Below are 23,023 nucleotides of genomic sequence, written 5' to 3'. Positions count from 1 at the left end.
CCCCTTGGGAAGGTGTCATACATTTGAGATTTTTTTTCTGAATTACATAAGGTGGGAGACATGTAATTTGTTATTAAAAGAGGGCTTCAGAAGCTACTATTATGTTGCATAGATAGCTATCTCTCACTTTAAAGTTTAGAATCTTAGTTCTGTGTACATTTTGTTTGGATAAATCCTAGAATGGAGCACAGTTGAAATTCTTCTTCATAAAATAAGTTATGATCTTAAAATAGAAAAAAAATTAGCTGTGGAGCCTTTACTATTTTTATCTGGAGCATTTTTTTTCCAGTTCTGTACCAGATTTCTTTCAATGATCTGCAACTCTTATTCACACTCTTAGAGTAATGTCTGGGATACTGGGATGCTAATCTCTTCTTAATGAATCACATAACTAATCCAAGTGAGAGAACACAACATAAACATTTTTAGTTCTTGTGTAGCAGTTCCCACAGCAAACTCATACATGGAAAAAGCAGGTCTTACTTTGTTCTGTGAGAATGGTTTCCAAGTTAATTATCTCAAATCTTAAGGGTCATTGAGTTTTGTGATAATTCAGTGAATACGGAACCATAGTTACCATGGCAGTAACATGAGTACAGTTGGTTACAAGAAACAGGAATGGTGAGCATGAAAAAAAAAAAAAAAAAAGATGAATCATTTTAGGCTGATTTATCCCTCAGCAAAATTATGCTACATTAATCAGTTCAACCAATGGTGAGGGAAAGAAGCCTTCTCTTTGTCCACTTCCAAGAAGCAGATTAGTATATTGAATGGGAAAGAAATCATTGTTTAAATTGACAGTTGATGTTTTCTTCACATTTTAAGCAGCATTTATGTACTTTAGAGCACCCATTGTGATCAAAGAAAATGATTACAAATATGGTCCACATGTAGGGAATCAGTAAAATGCATTTTATGTGTTTACAAGTTCACATGATTACCTTCTTAATGATGCCATATCTATATGTTGGAGAACTTTGGTATGGATGACAGATGAGAGGTTTTTATTTTGTTCTGTATTTCTTTAGGGATAAGATTTAAAAGTCACATTAAAATCTTATGATCTTTCTAGTCTTAAGACTAGACTTAATCTATGACAATCTAATTGGATTGAAAGGGAAATTCCAGCGACACTTTGTTCAAGTACCGCAATTTATATAGAAAGATATTGAGATCCAGAAATCTCAAATATTTGCCAAATATTCTCAATATACTAAATCCCAGGACTCCCCTTGCTTTGCCACAGAATCAACTTATCTTGACTCATGTCCCAAGGACAAAATCATAATGTGATTATTCCCCAACCCCACCTGTGATTTTTGTCTTGATAATCTGATCAGACTGCTATGTGATTACTGCATCTGTCCTTTCCTGACCTGTGATTTTTGAATTTATAATTGCTACATACATAAACTCACCCCAAAATTAGTTTTGATTGTCATTCCCATGTTACAAGTTTTGCCTGAATAGAGGGGAATGAAAAGCCCAACAACAATTCAACTCTGTCTTTCTTATATCAAATTCAGAAGTTTGACAAATTGATCTCTAAAATATTTCATTTTCTTCAAGACCAAATATATGTTTAATCTCTACTGTGAGGGATGTTTTTATGTATAATGACTCAAAAATTCAAGTAACCATGAATAGTATCAGTACAGTTTGGATGGAGTAAGATACCAATTTTAAAAATATCATCTTCAAAGTCTTCTTCTGGCTAGAATGAAGTCATGGGGAAAGGGAAAAGGAACTATAATCAAAGGAACTGATCTCTAACTATAACCTATATTGATGGAAAAAAAAAACTAATGAAGAAAAAATAGTGAATATTTTAAAAATAAGATTAGTTAGAAATAATGATGAGAATTATATGGAAATTCAGTAGCATGAGAAGATTGAAAAGTCTAAATAAGCCAGAGAAGTTGATTTTAGATATTCAGTTAGCAGAAATTTCATAAAAACAAAAACAGTCCTTTTGTCCTTTCCCATCCAATATCTCACATCCTATATTTCCCCCTGATTCTCCATTTTAATTCTTTCTCAATTCAAAGTAATTATTTACCCCCCCTCCTATTTTATATCTGTGGCATATCCCCCACAATAATATGCAAGTTCCTTTATGACACAATTTCTCCCTCTGTCTTCATTTCTTTCCACATTGCCAAAACATTAATTGAAATTGATGAGATTGGATCATGGCTTACTGTGTTATGTGAAATTCATATGACTTTGACCCAAGGAATCTCTAACATTCATGCTTTCATAATGTGAGCAAATTGTATTCTTTGCAAGTCCTTTTCTATAACCAACTTAATGAAAGAACAAGAAGTGAAACATAAGAGTTAATGATTAGAGAAGAACTTGCAGTTGGATACTAGGATTTTCTAAGATTTTTTCCCAAGATGACATTTCCTCTTGGATATACTACATATTACACTTATAAGACCCTCAAAATCTGTAAATTATAAGGTGTTTTCCAACCCTATCATGCTATGTTCTAAGTTTTAAAGATGTTTCATCTCTGACATTCTAATTTTGTTTTAAGGTACCTTGCAATACTCTTATTCTAAACCCATCAGTTCTTCAGGTTTCCTATGTCCTATTTACCTGTAGAATACATAATATTATAAGGTTTACTTCTTCTCTGTCAATATCAGTTATATTTTAGATATTTTTCCTTCTTCAGTTACTTCCATTCCCTCATTTAATTATTTTTTTCATTATTTTCTCCATTTTTTCTTCTCTGCCCATTCCTATCTTTCAATCAGCATTTAAAAAGATAGCTTCTGGTATATGCCCACCTGGACAATAAAGAAAGAAGAGTAATTCCAAGTGGCCACTCACTCACCATGATATATTATTCTCTATATTTATATCTCTTTTCCCAATACATTTTCTTCCTGAGTAACTTTATTGGTTTTTCCAAGCTGCTAAAATAGCTTTTGTGATAAACAGCTTTCATCGTGTCACTACACTGCTCAAAACTTTTAAATGTCTCCCACAAACTTTCAGGAAAAGTTGAAAATTACTTTTGTGTTATTTGCTGTTTGCAAAGTTTTTTTTTTTGTTTTTGTTTTTTTGTTTTTGATTTTTTTTTACAATTCTTAGTTGAATTGATTTAGTTTTCTCAACTGAGAAGTAGTTGTTATCAACATTATTTTAAAAACTGAGTAAGCAGAGAAGTAACTGGCTCAGGGTCACACTGTTTTATAGTTCTGAGGCTGAATTTTCTGACTTAAGGCAGGCACTTAATACCTTTTATTGAGTTATTGATAACTGGAATGATAAGTAGCCCCAAAGAAAGACTGGCAGTGTCAAGAACAAAGAATTCACTGAAAAGATCCTAGATTAAAAGGAGATAATCCTGCACCAAAGCTGGTTCCTGAAGAGGAGAGATTACAACTCTGTTAGGTAATTGAAAGTTATGGAATGAGAGAGTCAATAAGACATTTGAATTAAAATGTCTGTTTAAGTGATAACAGCTTCTACCTTGCCACTTGTTACTAAATAAACATCTGATGACTATTTAGTTCAAGTTCAAGTTAACCTCAAACCTAGTGGCCAAATCTAATGAGACTATTATAAGTCTTCTGAGATGTAGCTCAGTACAGGGGAATCATACCTGAATAGACCACTATGTGATTACCATGCTGAAACTAAACCCCATCCCAACCCATGATCGTGTTTTCTGTCTTTATAACCTCTGCTGCCTAATTCAATTCTAACTGTTGCTTCCATGTAGGTCTGCCTGCTTAAGGGGAATAAACACATTACTAAAACCTAACTCTTTCTTATGGACATACAACTGAATATAAAAATATTGAATAGATTATTAATGCACTAAATGGTGGTAAAGTCCAGATAGCAAAGAAGAAGGGAGCATTCGAGGAAGGAAGGGGAAGAGAGAGCAAAATTAAGAGTAAATAAAAAATATTTAGCATGAGACCAATTAGAATGGGATGTAGGAAAGCTCAGATTGAGTCATTGCATCAGATTTTTCTACTTGTTAAAAATAATTCCTGGCAATAGTCCACAAGGAAAAAGTGTTATACATATAACAACACCAATTCCCAAACTCTTTTAAAGATATTCCTTTGGGGAGCAGGATGATGTGAAAAGAGGCCTTACAATTGAGTCCCTGGTATTCCTTTGTTCCCCTTGGGAAGATGTCATACATTTGAGATATTTTTTCTGAATTACATAAGGTGGGAGACATGTAAATTATTATTAAAAGAGGTCTTCCAATGCTTCAGGAAATGAGCAAATCCCCTAGCAAGATCCATGGGTCTAGGCCATATGAGTTCTGAGCAGAGATTTTCTCCTCAGCAGGTATATGTACTATCCCACTGTACTTATTTCTGATTTGTTATTATTATTATTATTAGTAGTAGTAGTAGTAGTGGTAGTAGCATTTATTATTTAGCATTTTCATTATTACTAGGGTTGAAAAATGTAATCAAAATCAAAATAATCTTCAACGTGCTAATCAAGCTACTATTATGTTGAATAGACAGCCATCTCTCACTTTAAAGTTTAGAATCTTAGTTCTATGTACATTTTCTTTGGATAAATCCTAGAATGAAACACAGTTGAAATTCTTCTTCATAAAAGAAGTTATGATCTTAAAATAGAAAAAAATTAGCTGTGGAGCCTTTACTATTTTTATCTGGAACATTTTTTCCAGTTCTGTACCAGATTTCTTTCAATGATTCTGCAACTCTTATTCACACTCTTAGAGTGATGTCTGGGATACTGGGATGTTAATCACTTCAGAATGAATCACATAGCCAATCCAAGTCAAGGATCACAACATAAACATTTTTAGTTCTTGAGTAGCAGTTTCCACAGCAGACTCATGCATGGAAAAAGCAGGTCTTACTTTGTTCTGTGGGAATGGTTTCCAAGTTAATTGTCTCAAATCTTAAGGGTCATTGAGTTTTTTGATAATTCAGTGGGTACAGAACCAGAGTTACCATGGCAGTAACAGGAGTACAGTTGGTTACAAGAAACAGGAATTGTGAGCATGACAAAAAAAAAAAAAAAAAAAAAAAAAAGAATCACTTTAGGCTGATTCATCCCTCAGCAAAAGCTGGTCAAAGGACTACAACTTGACAGAAGGGGTACTCATCCAGAGCCCAAATGATTGTTGTTATGCCAAGCTGAGGTTCTATGCTGCTTGTTGGTCCTTTCATCTAGAAACAGGGTGTCTCCAAATAATTTGTGACAATCTTAAACAGGAAGATGAAAACTGAAATGCAAAGCAGTTGTCACTACAGGAGGACTTCTTAAACTTCTACTTTTATATACTTTTCATCTGAGAAATTTTTTAATGACCCCAAGTAAATAAATATGTGAAATAGAAAACAATTCCCGATAATAAATAATAATATAACAAGCCTCAAGTTGAGTTATGAGTTGCCATATTGGGCCACAGTTTAAGAAACTGGGCACTAGAGGATTGAGTATTTGGAAACAAATAACAGACAACTTATTTAACAATTCATAGGTGAAAACAGTTATGTAGTTTGTGTTAGTTCAATATAAATTATCTGAGTTGGAGAAATAGTTGAATTAAAGTCTTCCTTCTATTCAAGAGAATATGCTATTAATAAATGGTTTTGTAGATATTATATGGAGATTAGAGGTGCTTGAAGGTGGAATTTCATGAGCTTATTCCTAATGTTCTGGTGATTAAAGACTTGAATTATCTGGGATGCATGGGTAAGCCAGGTCAATTTGGATAAAGACATCACATCTGTCCGGATAAAGACAGATGATGACAGATAATGTTATAAAGGAATTTGTGATAATTCTCCCAATACCTACTCAATTATTTCCTGTTACAAAAATTTATTACATTCTATAATATAATTATTTCTTATCTCAGGCTTCAGTAATGTGGCCTGTTAAGAAAAAATAAATCATCTAAAAAGATGATAAGAAGGATATATATACCTTCTATTTAGAGATTTGGTTTCAAGACAGGGGATAAACATTTCCACTTTTCTGAGAATGAGCACAATGAATATGTGGTAAGAGTAGAAGTCTTCATAGAAATAGAATTTTACAGCTAGGAAGGTCATTTTAGTGAAGCTGGGGAATAATATCAGAAGTACTGAGAAAGGTTAGTTACCTACTATGTCACTGGAAAGGAGGGATTAAAGATGAATTCTCAGCTTTGATATCACTTGATGAGGACCTTTTCTTGGGTCTCAATATCTTCTTGGATTTCTGATGATCTATTCATGATATATCTTACTGCTTCAATGTGGGTAAGCACACATCACAATCAATCTTATCAGTCACTGCAAAAGGAATTTTTCTTAGGGGGCATCATCATTGCTGTTCACGAGGAAAATTATGTCAAAATCTAAAATGGTTTTATAAAGAAATTTGTTAGGTCATTTAGTTGAGGTGGACAAGCCAGAAGGGAGGTATGACTCCCTCTCATCCAGATTCTGGAAGGGTTATATCATACAAATTTAGACTAGTATATCCACAGATGGATCACATATAGAAAAGGCAGATAATTTAACTAAGAAAACAACTTAAAAGTAAAGTAGAGGAAGATGAATATATACATATCAATATTCCATAAAATATGGGTGAAGCCAAAATACAAGAGAATATAAAACACAAGCTTGGGTAGATCCAAAACAAAAACCTTAAACGGGGACACAATATAGCAATGTTTTGGATAGATCCAAGATCTCAAGGACCACCAAATTCCTTGCAGCCATTTTGTTTTCCTGAAAACTTACTAAGGTTAACCCACATTCTGAATGAAGATCATATAATGTTGACTTAAACAGTATAAATATTAAAGTTTTCCAAAAACATATCATATTGTCTCCACAAAGTTAACATCTTGTGAGTCTTCTATCATTGCTTTAATTGCTCTTATGATCCTAGCCATATTTTGGGATGGCGTAAATCAATGAACTTTGAAATCTATAGAATCAAACCCATTACACCATTTAAGCTCATTCAATCTATCATTTATTAGTTAATTAATTTATTAAAAGGGTGGTTTTAGCCATGATCTTAAAGGAAACGCATTGGATACTGATCATCAGCTTTTAAGTCTCTTATGAATAATATTTACAATTCATTGGAATACAATTCACTTTTCACATAATATAAATAAAGGCAATACACTTTTCACACACACAAAAAAATGATCTCACTCTCAAGGTACATTGTGTTAGAGCTAGTGTCCCCCCTTATACTTTGCATGGAGCTGAAATCAGTATTGTGCAAGGATATGAATTTGCTTTCAAAAGAAGGAATTTTATAAATAGAATTTGAAGTTTAACTTGCATTATTGATATTTTCTACATCACTTTTCTTAAACTAGACAGGCAACATAATGAAAAATCAGTTGCTTTTTTATTATTTCAAAATATATCATTTCAGAATGAAAATTTGGCCATTTAATAGAACACATGGGGCTGGTTGCCACAGATCCCAAAATGAAATCTATCTCTTTGTACTTTTGATTAGATTTTTTGATTAGTCTTTGATTAAAGTTGAACTCATTGGGATTTGGCAGAATAAATCTAACTCCTCAACACAAGATACTGGTGGGACTGTTTTTTCAGTATGTATATTGTGCCAGAGAGAAACTTGAAAAGGTATTTTTCCCGAATGTCCTTTGAATGTCAGTCTCTGGATTTATCAATGCAAGGTGGATACTTAAAGAAACAAACACACACCCTATGATGTATTTTATTTGAGCATATTCACCATCATTTTAGTTTCAATATTGCCTAAACTTTGAACAAAATTTAAGTCACAATCATGCCTTTATATTATCTTCTGTAACCCAGGTTTAAACTGTGGACACAAAATACTGCAGCTTACCACAAATGAGATAGTTTAGCTTCTTTTTCTATCAGTCAATAATTTACAGAAGCTCAAAAAATAATTTCTTCTTAGAATCAATTGTATGGATTCCGAGTTGTAAATTCATCTCACCCTAGACTCTACTTGAAAAATTCTCAGATTCCACAAATAAGTCATTTTAGTTTAGAAATTTAATTTTAGCATAATTTACCTTAATTTTACCAAGATTTCCATTTCTTCTACTTTTCTCTTTCTCTCTATATATTTTCTTAGAGCCGGTGCTCCCTCTTCTACTTTGCATAGAGCTGGAATCAGTACTGTGCAATGATATGAATTGGCTTTCAAAAGAAGGAAATATATAAATAGAATTTTAAATTTAATCTTCGTTATTATTATTTTCTATATCTACAATCATTTCTGCTCATATGAAAAAAAAAAGTTCTATATCTTTATTGACTATAGAAATGTAAATTGAGATACTGCTGAGATACCACTATATTACCTCTTAGATTAGCTAATATGACAATAAAAGACAATGATAAATGTTGGAGGGGAAGTAGGGAAATTGGGACACAAATACATTACTGATGGAGTTGTGAAATGATCCAACTATTTTGAAGAGCAATTTGAAGCTATGCTCAAAGGACTATCAAACTATGCATACCCTTTGATCTAACAGTCTCTTTACTGTGTATCTACCCCAAATATATAAAAAAAAAAGTGAAAAAGACCTACATGTGCAAAAATGTTTGTAGCAGCCATTTTGTAGTGGCAAAGAACTGGAAACTGAGTGGTTGCCTATCAGTTGGGGAATGACTGCTGAAGATTTTATATGTGAACATTCTATAAGAAATTATCAATGGGCTGATTTCAGAAAGACCTAGCAAGATTTCCATGAACTTAGTGAGTGAAGTGAATAGAACCAAGAGAACACTGTACACAGAAAACAACAACAACAACAACATTATGTCATGATCAACCATGATGGCCTTGGCTCTTTTTAAGGTGATTCATGTCAATTCCAATAGATTGATGGAGAGAGCCATCTGCATCCAGAAGGAGTATTATGGGGACTGAATGTAGATCAGTCTAGTATTTTTATCATTTTTGATGTTGTTTGATTGCTTTTTTTCCTCTTCCTCTCTTTTTCTCTCTCTCTCTGTCTCTCTCTCTCTCTCTAACTTTTTTGAGCTGATTTTTCTTGTGTAACATCTTAAAGGTACAAATATGTTTAAAAGAATTGCTTAGGTTTAACCTTTATTTGATAACCTACTCTCTAGCGAAGAACTAGGAGAAAGTAAGGAGAAAAATTGGAATAAAATATTTTGCAATTGCAAATTGTTGAAAACTACATTTACATGTATTATAAAAATAGTTATTATTTTTTGAAATTGCACCCAGAAATTAAACAAACTTCGAGTTTGATCAGGACAAAGGAGAGTAGCTCTTCTTATAATTAAATCTTAAAATTATGTTCAATTAATCTAGCCTAATACTTTATTTATTTTAGAAGTATTCATACAACTACAATGAAATTGAGATCAAGTATGAATTTATTAAAATCCCCAGATGATTTTTCCCATGGCAATCATCTTAACAAATTACAAGATTAATATTTAACATTTTGATTGATTTTCTCAGAATAGAGATATTTATCAATCAATTGTTCAGGAATGAATGGTTAAGAGCCTTCTATGTGTGAAGATCTTTGCTAATTGCTGGCAGTATTAAAAAAACAAAAATTAAAAAACAAGAACTATGCTCAGCTAATAAGGAGCCATGAAAATCACTATTTGCAAGGAAAGTATAGACAATGAATTATAGATAAATAGGGGAGATAGGGTGCTGAAATCAAGGGGAATTGGGAAAGGCTTCCTACAAAATAACTGCAGAATTTAAGTAAAGTTTCTAATAATTATTTCTAATCACTTTCTATAAACCTAGCATATTTTTAATATATTTGAGAAATACAAAGGTAAATGAATTTTTCATTACATGCTATTATTCATTTTCTTAATTAATGATCAGGTATTTAGATGTGAAGACTCCTGACATTACTCTCATTTGTCTAGCTAGCCATGGGTAAAAAATTTGTATTCAATTTGTACATTGAATTTAATATTTATTGGTAACATTTCGCTCCATTTTGAATCTAGACATTCAACAATACAATAAATTAAACAAAATTCTTTGATTTATCTTTTTTGATAATTCCAAGGTATGAATTTTCACTAAAAATTTTACCAATCACTTCTTTTGAACCCATCTCAAAACCTCAGAACCAGATAAAATATCTCCCCAACTTTAAGATAGCCTTCTCCAAACAATTAAAAATGACAATATTTAATCCTCAAATATAGCAGTTGCAAGTTCTAGGAAATCATTCTTTGCAATCTAAATTGTTTTCTCATTTAATCCCATAGTAGATAAAACTGATCAAACACATTTCAGGTAATCTCTCCCTTATGAGCAGATTCATTCTCATTGGAGTCTCCAAGCATCCAGAGCTTCAACTTCTGTTCTTCTTCATCTTCACTTTCATTAATCTATATAATTTACAAAATCATAAATCATATACCTGCTAATTTCCAAAATGAACATTCTCACACTCAAAATTTAACAGTCAACTCTTTGAACACATCTCAATAATCTAGAAATCAGAAAAAAAATCTGTTTAAATCTTATACAGGTTTTTCAAGAGTTAAAAAGAAAAAAAAAGAAAAGCTTAATCCTAGGATATAATGGTTTACTATGGTGGTTGTAACTTCTGGCAAATCAGCTTTGGCCTTCTAAACTCTTTTCCCATTTATTCCCATACAGATGAAATCAATCAAAAATGTTTCAAGGAAATCTCTCCCAAGTGACCACATTCATCCTCACTGGAGTCTCAGAACATCCAGAGCTTCAGCTTCCCCTCTTCTTCATCTTCTTAGCAATCTATGGAGTGACCGTGACTGGAAATGTGGGTATCATCACACTCACTAGTATAGATTCTCAACTTCAAACTCCCATGTACTTTTTCCTCAGACACTTGGCAATCATCAATCTTGGCAATTCCACTGTCATTGCTCCCCAGATGCTGGTAAATTTCTTGCTGGAGAAGAAAACCATTTCCTACTATGGGTGTATAATCCAACATGCAGGCTTCTTAGTTTTCATAGTTGCTGAGGTTTTCATGTTGGCTGCTATGGCTTATGACCGCTATGTGGCTATTTGTAATCCCCTCTTATATATGGTTGTGGTATCACGGAAGGTTTGCATCCTACTTGTCATCATCATATATATTTATGGCTTCTCAATATCACTGACAATCACCTCTTCTGTTTTCTCAATGTCTTACTGTTCCTCCAATGTCATTAATCATTTTTACTGTGATAATATCCCTTTGTTAGCTTTATCTTGCTCTGCTACTCATATACCAGTGACTATAGTCTATATCACTGCAGCTACCAATCTCTTCGTTTCCTTGACAATTATCCTGGTGTCCTACTTCCAGATCATCTTGGCCATCCTGAGGATACGTTCAGCAGAAGGGAGATGGAAAGCCTTTTCCACTTGTGCTTCCCACATGACAGCTGTCACTATTTTCTATGGGACACTCCTTTTTATGTATGTGCAGCCCCAGTCAAACCATTCCTTAGATACTGATAAAATGGCTTCAGTGTTTTATACACTAGTAATCCCTATGTTGAATCCTTTAATATATAGTCTGAGGAACAAGGATGTGAAAGAGGCTCTGAAGAGAGTTCTTACTAACTCTTGCCAAACTTGTAAAAACATGTAATTTCACAAATATTTGTGTAAACAAAGAGATTCACAATCTGAAGTATCACCTCTCAAATTATGATTTTTATCCATCTAAATATACTTCAGCATATAGCCTTTTGTTTATGATAATGTTCTTGGTCTTTATTTATAATAATCAGATCACTGGTTTAAAGGATGTGATTTATTTTCAATTCTTGTTAAACATTTTCAGGTCATCTGCAACAAACCCTTTATTTTTTTTTCCTATCCCACCACCATTGAGACATATAACTCTGCTACTACTATGGGTTTGATCACTATAAAGCAGTTTTTTCAACATGGCTACAATTTTAATTTCATGATTTTTGCTATAATTAAGCATTATTAAAACATTAAAGAATTTCAAAATTTCGATAAGAAAATATTCATTGAATATAATATTGGAGTTCACAAAAATCACTCTTTCCCATATTCACTTTGAGATCATTTTTGAGATTAGAGATCATTCTGCTCAATTTTTTTATAAGCTTTATTATATTAACACCACCAAATTGATAATATGTATTTTTTGCCCAGGGAAGGTAATAGCTCTCCAGAAGCAATAATGTAATGCACGTTTTGCTCCTTCTTTTGTGATGTGAATATCAGAAAAGGAAATGTACAGGAATGGAGGGCTATCACAGAAGGTATATCCAATTAAATTGGATACATAAAAAGATAAACTAAATGTAGCCACAGTGTGCAAAATGTTATGGAAAATACCTCCTCTGTATCAAAGAATGATACGTCTCATGCACTCATGGAATCATGATGAGCTGTGCAGAACTAGGAATACGAGAGGCATATACTGGGAAAAGGGGAAAGGGAGAAATGGAATGGTGCTATAAAATAAGAGGCTGGAAAAAGCTTTTACAGTGGAAGGGAAGAGGGAAAAACAAGGGGGAGTGAGTAAACTACTATCATTGCAATTGGCTCAAATAGGAAATAACACAGATACACAATAGAAATATTTCTTACCATGCAGGAGAATAGGAAAAGAATGGGATATTTGAGGGGGAGAGTGATAAAGAGATCATATGGGGGGAGGGATTATTCAGAAACAGAATACTTTTGAGGAAGAAAAGCGTGAAAGAAAGAAAATAAATGGGGGGAATAAAATTTGCAATAGTAATTGTTAAAAAATATTAGAAGCAAGTTTCTATGATAATGCCTCATTTCTCATAGAGGAAACTGAATCAAAATTATATAAAAAAATAAGAGCTATGCCCCAATTGATAAATGGTCAAAAGATATGATCTGTACCCAAAGGGATGTAGATTTATGCATATAACCTGGTCTAATAACACCACCAAGAATGAACAAAAAGAAATTTGGGGGTGGGGAACGAGGGGGAAAAGAAAATGACTTATATGAACAAAAAATATTCATGGTTGTTCTCTTCTCAGGACAAAAAAAAATTACAAATTGAGAAGATGGTCATCAATTAGGGAATGGCTCAATAAAATGTGGTATATGTTTGTGATGAAATATTGTTCTCTGAGACATGGTGAGCAGGATGCTCTCAGGAAAAAAAAAATAGCAAAGTTCTCCATGAACAAAGTGAAAATATACTATATTCAAAATAATAGCAATGTGCTGGGATGACCAACTGTAAATGATTTTGCAGTTTTCAAGAGTACATATTCACAACTTCTCTGAAGGACTTATGATGAAAAATCCTATCCATACCCAGAGAAGGAACTGGCTATATTTGAATATTTATTGAAGCATTCTCTCTGCCTCTGTTTCTATCTCTCTGTCTCTCTGTTTCTCTCTCTCTTTTTAACTTAATTATTATTGAGAGCATTTATTTTTTATTAGAGTGGGAGATGTATGTTTTCCTTCACAAGTTGACTTTTATGGAAATGTTTTGCATAATTTGACATGTGGCTTCTTAATTGTGGATGGGGATAAGGGAGAGAAACTAGAACTCAAAAATCTTAAAAAACAATTGTAGAAAAAAATGAATGTAACGGGAAAATATTAAATAAATTATATAATATACTAAATATAAATATTAAATAATCTATACATGACATAAAATAAATAAATAAATCATCTGAATTAAATAATTAATTGGTTGATTGATTAAAAAAGGAATTTAACAGATCCTTCTGACTAATCCTACCCCTCTACTACTACTGACTAATCCTACTACTCCTACTGCTCCTCAACCCAAAGGGTCATCAACTGTGCATATGCTTTGATAGAGGAGTGTCACCACTGGGTCTGTATCCCCAAAAAGATCATAAAGTCAGGAAAAAGACCAACAGGTGCAAAATTGTTTGTAGCAGCCTTTTAGTAGTGGTAAAGAACTGGGAACTGAATAGATGTCTATCAGTTGGGGACTGGCTGAATAAATTGTGGTATATGAATCTAATAAAATATTATTGTTTCATAAGAAATAATGAGCAGGCTGATTTCATAAAAAGCCTGGAAATATTTGCATGAACTGATGCTGAGTAAAGTAAGCAGAAACAAGAGACTATAATACTATAATATATAGCAACAAGATTATGTGATGATCAACTGTGATGGTCCTGGCTCTTTTCAGCAGTGAGTTGAAGAATCAAGACAATTCCAGTAGACTTGTGATGGAAAGTCCCAACTGCATCCACAGAGAGAACTATGGAGACTGAGTGTGGATCACAGAATAGCATTTTCAACTGTGTTGTTGTTTGTTCATTTGTTTTCTTTCTCGTGTTTTTTTTTTTTTTCCTTTTTGATCTGATTTTTCTTGTGCAGCATGACCAATATGAAAATATATTTCGAAGAAGTAAACATTTATAACCGATATTGAATTGGTAAATCTCTTGGTGAAGGAAAGGGAAAGAAACTTTTGGAGCACAAGGTTTTTGCAAGGGAGAAACTGTCTTTGCATGTAAATGGCAAAAAAGCAAAATGCTATTAAGAAAAAAGAATAGAAAGCCACTGCTCCCGAGTGAATGTCAGAACTCTCTAGGGCCCTAAGGAGTCATCTAGTATGAACCCAGAAACAAATGACATCCAAATGAGACATCCAAATTTTGGACCAGGTATGAGCAGGCTTACCAAGTTGTTATTGTGTTTTTTTTTTTTTCCTCCCCCCTCCTGCTCCTTTTGTTATGTGCCCAACCACCATAGAGTGGTGTTGAAATTTTTTCCCTCTACATTTTTGTCAATTCCCATGCTGGCCTCCTCCCCCCAACTTCTGAGTCCCTTTCATGCCAGAGCCACTTGCCATATCTCATGATTCCCCTCAGGGTGGTAGTATTATGCTTTACTTGTCTGATTTCTTCTATTATGTCCTGAATTTTTTTTTTTTTGTTTGTTTGTTTCTTATACTTATCTTTCTAGGTGGCCCAGTATGGCCTGATTGTAACTCAAAGCATCATGTTCCATATATGGAACTGAGGCAATTAATGATTTTAACTAAATGCCATGCTTTCCTCTAATTTCTCTACTATACAGAAGCCAGACTGAAATGGGGATCTGAATCAGGAGATAAATTGGGCATTCCCTAAACTGGGTACATCAGAAATGCTTTGTATATTTGCATGCTGAACCTGGAACTCCCCTCCCCCCAATCCACCTATGCTATATAACCAACTCAGACTACTTCATGTCACCTCCAGTCCAGTGACTAAACCCGATTTGGCCACTATACACTTTCTGAAAAACAACTTAGAACAGGGATGACCTAAGAAGACCACAAATGGAATTACTCCATCCCCACCCAAAACTCTGGGTTTTGTTTTGACAACCTGATCAGACCACTTTGTTTGCCTTTCTTAGACTGAATTGTGGAAAAAGGCTGGTTCTGTGTGTATATCTTTAGAAGTATATGTGTGTTTGTATGTATATGTATATATGTATTATACAACACACATATACATGGATATACCATATACATGCATGTAAAGTATATACATATTTATTTATTTTATAATAGACCATATTGCATATATTCTTTTTAGAATGAACTTCATAAGAATTAAAAAATAAAATTTATAATACACAAAGTCCATATGAAGATTTTGTATGAAATTGTGGATTTGTATTATATATATTTTGTTTTCAAAAATATCCCATTTGGTTAATTTCTGCCAATACTTATTCACTTATTCTCATTGTTGTTCTCACTTTCTCATCCTTCCTTCTCCTCACTTCTCCATTTGATATTTGCCATAATTTATTAATTAGTTGAGTTAGTTATTAGTTAATATTTTATTAGTTAATATAATTTATATTAGTTAATATAAAAATTAACAAAACCCTTTTTGTTCTAGTTGCCAATTTTTTTTTTTTAATTTTAAGGGGAAAAAGTATAGTAGCTATTTGTTCACCTTGGGAATCTCTGTCCCCTCCAACTTATTCACCCACACTCCTAGTAAAAAGCCTCTCCATATCAACAATACAGCAACATAGTGACTGAAGCAAAGATCATTATTGTTGTATCATTTTAGTTATGGCCCACTTGTCATGATCTTTTTGCATTTGGGATTTTCTTGGAAAAGTTACTAGAGTTCATTGCCATTCCCTTCTCCAAAAATAAAGATTATATTTTCCAAAATGTAGCTTGGCATAGATATTGATAGAAAATGCCCAGAATAATGGCACAGATGAGAGCAGAAAACTTTTAGAATAAGTTGGAAAAAGAATGACAGATTTGGTAAGTAGTTGTTGCCATCTTTTCTAATTTACATTTAATTCTAGATTCTTCAATATGTTGATATTCCTTTTCAGAGATAGTATAGAGATAAAAAGATTATTTTTGTACATATTTGTTTACTTGGTTTGCTTTATTTTTCCCTATTAGACTCTGAACTCCTTTATAGGATTAATTATAATTTACCTTTCTTTTTATATCCAATGCTCAGCATATTCCCTAAAATGATAATATATATATATATATTTGCCAGTCTGTCAGTAAGTCATATATATACATATATGACTTACTGACAAACTGGTATAAGAGCCTCAAACCAGTATCAGGCAAGACCAGCAGTGACAGAAACAAAGGAATCCTTGAAAAGATCTTAGAAGAAAAAGAGGCACTCCTGGACTATGTCTAGCTCTTCAATTGAAGAAAACATGAATAAGTGCAGGTAATTTCAAGATATGGACTGAATGGAAAATAAGAAGACTGAATGTTGTCTCCACCTAAGATGTAGAGAATTTTTATTTGCATATCTTCCTCCACCCAGCTACCAGACCAGCATCTGATTACCATTTAGGTATAAACATTTTATCTAATCTTAAATATATTTGTTATATCAATACTCATAGTCAAAGATCCTTAATGTTTTCATGTGTCACAAAATCTTTTGGCAATTTAGTGAAGCTAATGCATTTTTTATAAACTAAAAATGTTTAACATATAAATGCAAAATGACATAGGAAATAGTATTCACAGATTAGAAATAGAAATAGTTCATAGATTCCAAGTTAAGACCACTGGCCTAGATTTTTATTAAATTCAACCATTCACAAATTTATATATAAACTATAGTCATATTTGAGGTTTATGTCGAACTATTTTAATCACAATTTGTACTTTTAAAAAGGAAAGGTTCTTCACAATCCTCTTGCAACTAGCCATTAATGAGATCTGTTCATCAGAATACAACATTTAATGACTGTTTTCTCAAAATATGAAAGAATCGATACATTTCTCCATTAGAATATGTTTATTAGAATGTATATAATAGGATAATAGGTATTTGTAGCATGTAATAAGGCTTATCTCCTTTATACTTATGCTTCTCACCTAGAATAGAATTCAGCAAATGGTAAACACAATAAATAGTTATAAGTAATTGATTGATAAATAAGTTGTATAGCTTGAGTCAAGTAACCATGAACAATGAGATAGAGCCTTGAAAGTAGGAAAATATTAAACAGATTTTTAACTCAAAAATATTAATTTGTTTAATAATGGTAAAGTTCAAGGAGTAAACTAGGAAGGGATTATTCAGGAAGGAAAGGGAAATGAAAACAATATTGGGAATGAATGAGAAACAGTGAGAATGAGAATAAGATGTAGAAAAACTAATAATGACCTATTGGGTTAAATTTTGGAGAGTTAAAAATAATTCCTGGCAAAGTTTCAAACAGAAAAACAAGATGATATAAAATCTTTTGTATGACAATAACTATAATTCCCAATCTCTTTTGATATATTCACTTGGGGAATATGATGATATGGAAAGAGGCCTTAGTAATGAGTCTCTAGTATTCCTTTGTTCCCCAGAGAAGGAGCCATATATTAGATGGCATTATTTTAATCTGAGTCATAAGAGGCTGAATATATGCAATTTATTACTAATCATAGAACTCTACATGGTTCAGGAATAATTTTTAAAAATTAACAAAATTCATAGGGCTAGACTATAGATACTTTGGACACAGTTTTTCTCCTCAACAGGTAGGTTGCACTATTCTACTGTACTTGCTTCTGATTTAATATTTTAGTTTTCCACTAGAGCAGAACAGTTTGATCCAAATCAAGGTAACATTCAATATGCTAATTAAACTACAGTTATGTTGCATAGAGAGGCACCATTTAATCTTGGATCTGGAATGTTATACCTGTCTCCATGGTGCTTGGATGAGCCAAAGGATGAAGCACTATTGAACTTCTTTTTCTAGAAAATGTTACAAACTTAAAATATATTTTTATAAAAAGCTTTTCATCTTGATTTTTCATCTTGAGCTGTTTTTGTTTTTCCTCCCCATACTGTATGTGCATAATTCCTGCAATATTTTTACAACTCTTATTCATACTTTTCAAGCATTGTCTAATGTACTGAAAGGTAAAACAAATTTGAAATGGATAACATGGCTTATCTGGGCCAGCCAAGGAGAGATTAGAGAGGAATTCTCAGCTTTGTTCTTGCTTGATAATCAGTCACAGAAGTACTTCTTGACTCTGAATCCATTCTTATTATTGTGTCTCTCATATGCCATCAGATAGGAAAGGAAATAAGCAATTAGGAATTCTTGACAACCTGGACTAATCATAGATTTTAATGGATGCTAGGGACAACTTCATCAGATAATGAATAGAGTACCTAGCCAGGAGTTAGGAAAACTTAGCTCCTTGAATTCAAATCTCACCTAATAGCTACTAGTTATTTGACCCTGGACAAGTAATTTAAACCTATTTGCCTCCATTTTCTCATCTCTATATTGAATGAGAGAAGGAAACAGTAAGTCACTCCAATATCTTTGTCAAAAAAAAAAAACCCAAAAAAACAAATTAGGGTCACTAAGAGTCAGACACAACTGAAAATTGACACAGAAATAGTAATAACTACTGTACCCCAGGGAAACCAATAATTTACTTTAGATTAAAGAAAGCTCTACTTGATAGTTGTCATTAAGGGGAAGAATTTTGACTCTATTACATTTTGTCTAGGAAGTGGTCATGAGATTATTTTTTTCTTTGGGTACAACTAATATGATGTGAATGGGTCACAATTAAATGTTTAAAACTTGTTAATCAAGTTAATCAGACTGGAACTAGCCTTTAACTTGTGAAAGGTCAGAGTCAAACAGAGGAGGCCAGAGGCAAAAGAGCTGTGGATATCATGGATCAACAGAAATTTAATTAATTTTAGAATGAGAAAAATGCTTACAAGAGGAATGTCCCATCCTGAGAAAGAGGGTTTATCATGCTGGTTCAAACAGGGTTTATATACATTAAAAATCACAAGCAGGCTTGACCACAACATCGTCTTTTTAGATCTTGAGTAGCAGTTCCCATAACAGACTCAAGAATATTCAACACCAGCATTCCTGGGTCCTGTTGGAATATATCAAGAGATGTGATGAATGGCTGTAGATGATTAAATTCACTAATGAACACCTAGTGGTGGTCAAAGCTATACATTTGCCAGAGAATGAGATCATGCCAAGCTGAAAGCATAGCCTATTGGCTGGGCAAATAGGAAACACAGTGGCTCCAAATATTTTGCCAACATTAAGGAGCAAAATGAAAGTTGAAAATAAATATGACACACGATATTGGAAGAATATTTATTTGGCAACAATGCACAAAACATTGAATAATTCATAAGAAAAAATAGTTGTAAGGTTTGTACAATGTAGATGAATATTAGTTATGAGTTGGAGGAATGGTTGAACTGGTCTTCCTTCCTCAAATGTTATTTATCCTGCCTGGAGTATATATTACCAGAAGAATGTTTTGATAAGTATTATATGAATGTTAGGGGTTCTGAGAAATGGAGCTCTGAGAGTCTATTCCTAATATTCTGAAGTCCAAAGGCTTGGATTTTCTTGGATACTTAGGTGAGCCAGGTAGATTTATTTGGTCAAAGATTTAGAACATCCTGTAGATGATGACACAAAATGGTTCAAGGGAATTTGTGATAATTGTTCTCCAAATTTCTACCTAGCACCAGCTTGGTAGGGTAATTGATAGCATCCTATTATATGATTCCTGTTTATCTCAGGAATATCGAAAATAGAATATAGAAAAGAATACAGAAAAATATAGAGAAAATACAGAAAAGTTATAGGAATGTGGACTGCTCAGAGACAAAGAAAGAGATCACATACAAAGATAAGAAAGGGGAGATAGTTACTTTCTGTTAGTGATTGGGTTCCAGAGAGAGTATGGCCATTTTCACTTTTCCAAGCATAAATCACAATGAATACATGATAGCAGTACTAGTCTTCCATAGAGAGATAGGATTTCACAGCTAGGAAGACCCTTGAAGTGAAGATGAGGAATAATATTAGAAGCTCTGAGAAATGACAGTCCTGTCCTGTATCATAAATAAGGAGGGATTACAAAGGTATTCTCAGCTTTGTTCTAATGTGATAAGAACTCTTTGTTTGTGTCTCAATATCTTTTTTTTTAATTTCTGCTGATATATTAATTATGTATACTTGCAGCTTATATGTATGGCTTATCCATAACAATCAGTCATCAGTGATTGCCATGAAGATATTTTTGGATGATAATTAGTCTTCTAAATTGTTATTCATGAGAAAAAAAAAAGGTGACAAAATTTAAAATAGTTTTATAAACAAATTTGTTAGGTTATTTGGTTCTGGAAGGTATACATCATAGAGATTTAGACAAACGTACTCAAAGATGTGTGTGTGTATGTGTGTGTGTGTGTGTGTGTGTGTGTGTGTGTGTGTGGTTAGTTTGTTAGGCAATTTTATTGAAGTCAATTTGAAAGCAAAATAGATTGAGATGTATAGAATAAATATTCATATTCTATAAAATTTGGGGGAAGCCAAACCACAAGAGAAAACAATACAAACATGCAGATCCAAAGCTAGACTTATTTGGGGGGGGGTGGCTCCCCACAATGTTTTGGGTGAATACAAATTCCTTGAAACCCTCTGTAGAATTCTTAGAAAGTTATTGGGTCAACTGACATTCTGGGTAAAGATTATATAAAGCTATTTTTAAATAGTATTAACAATAAATTTTCCAAATAGAATAATAAATTATTTTCCTCCTCAAAGTTAATTTGTGAGACTCTACCATTTCGTAAATTGTTCTTGTAATCTCAGATGTATCATTGGGCAACTTAAATCAATGGACTTTGGTATCTATAGACTAAAACCCATTTGACCACTATAATTAATTCAATATGCCACTTAGTAGTGAGTAACTCACAGAAATCATAAACAAATACAGATTTTTCCTAGGAGGAAAAAGATACTGATGATCATATTTCAAAGTTTCTTAAAAACAAAGATTTGATAATAAAGGGGATATATTTGTTATGAAGTTGATCACACTCCCAAAGTGCAATTTGTTAGAACTAATGTACCATCTCATACTTTGCATGAATTTGGAATCAGTAGTGTACAAAGAAATGTTTAATAACTGATTTTCAAAAACAAAGAAATATATACAATTGTATGATCTACATTATTTATATTTTCTCAATTTTCCATTTTATAGGTCTAAGTAATATATAAAATGACAAATCTTATGTATGCTAATTTCCAAAACTGAAAATTTAATAATAAATTCTTAGAAATAGAACTTAGAAATTGTAAGTTCATAGAAATCAGGCCAAATACCTCTCCAAACTTATGACATGTTTCTCCAAAGAATTAAAAAGAAAAAAAAATTGTTTAATTTTAGGATACAATGGTTTATTTGAGTCACAGCTTCTAGAAAATCAGCTTTGGCCTTCTAAACTCTTTTCTTCCCATTAATTTCCCATAGCAAATGAAATTGATCAAAAATGTTTCAAGGAAATATCTCCCACTTAACCACATTTGTTCTCATTGGAGTCTCAGAGCATCCAGAACTTCAACTTCCCCTCTTCTTCATCTTCTTTGCAATCTACGGAGTGACAGTGACTGGAAATATGGGCATCATCACACTCACTAGTATAGATTCTCAACTTCAAACTCCCATGTACTTTTTCCTCAGACACTTGGCAATCATCAATCTTGGCAATTCTACTGTCATTGCTCCCCAGATGCTGGTTAATTTCTTGCTGGAGAAGAAAACCATTTCCTACTATGGATGTATAATCCAACATGCAGGCTTCATAGTTTTCATAGTTGCTGAAACTTTCATGTTGGCTGTGATGGCCTATGATCGTTATGTGGCTATTTGTAATCCCTTATTATACATGGTTGTGGTATCACGGAAGGTTTGCATCCTACTTGTTGCTCTTACATACATTTATAGCTTCTCAACATCAGTGACAATTACCTCTTATGTTTTCTCAATGTCCTACTGTTCTTCTAATGTCATTAATCATTTTTACTGTGACAATATCCCTTTGTTAGCTTTATCTTGCTCTGCTACTCATATACCAGAGACTATAGTTTATATTTGTGCAGCTACCAATCTCTTCATTTCCATGACAATTGTCCTGGTGTCCTATTTCCAGATCATCTTGGCCATCCTGAGGATACGTTCAGCAGCAGGAAGATGGAAAGCTTTCTCTACTTGTGCTTCCCACATAACAGCTGTCACTGTTTTCTATGGGACACTTCTTTTTATGTATGTGCAGCCCCAGTCAAACCATTCCTTAGATACTGATAAAGTGGCTTCAGTGTTTTATACGCTAGTAATCCCTATGTTGAATCCTATGATCTATAGTCTAAGAAATAAGGATGTAAAGGAGGCTCTGAGGAGAGTCCTCACCAACCTTTGCCAAACTTTTAAAAACATATAGTTTGGCACATATTTAAAACAAAAGATTCATAATCTGAAATTGGAGTTTTAGGAGCATGAGGGAGACAGGGAATGAATGGACAGAAATTGAAGACAACCAGGCAGTGACAGATTAATTAAATTAAAAAAAAAAAGACAACATAAAAATATCTCAGAATACAAATAAAAACAAAGATATGTAAGTCCATAAGTGATAATAGTCAAGAATCTAGAGAAAGAAATATGGAA

General features: G+C 32.9%; 2 protein-coding genes across 2 annotated transcripts; both read left to right on the top strand.

Moving 5' to 3' along the window:
• Positions 1-10,678: 10,678 nt before the first annotated feature.
• On the top strand, positions 10,679-11,626 carry LOC100924514 (olfactory receptor 8J1-like). Its single transcript, XM_003773853.1, has one exon. The coding sequence runs from the start codon at positions 10,679-10,681 to the stop codon at positions 11,624-11,626; it is 948 nt and encodes a 315-aa protein (XP_003773901.1).
• A 10,222-nt stretch (positions 11,627-21,848) lies between these two features.
• On the top strand, positions 21,849-22,796 carry LOC100924780 (olfactory receptor 8J1-like). Its single transcript, XM_003773854.1, has one exon. It carries the CDS (start codon positions 21,849-21,851, stop codon positions 22,794-22,796), a length of 948 nt encoding a protein of 315 aa, XP_003773902.1.
• Positions 22,797-23,023: the final 227 nt, after the last annotated feature.

This window comes from Sarcophilus harrisii, chromosome 6, assembly GCF_902635505.1.
Source record: "Sarcophilus harrisii chromosome 6, mSarHar1.11, whole genome shotgun sequence".
Lineage (NCBI taxonomy): Eukaryota > Metazoa > Chordata > Mammalia > Dasyuromorphia > Dasyuridae > Sarcophilus > Sarcophilus harrisii.
The sequence above is the reverse complement of the archived record's forward strand: the minus strand, read 5'-3'. Positions and strand labels throughout refer to the sequence as shown.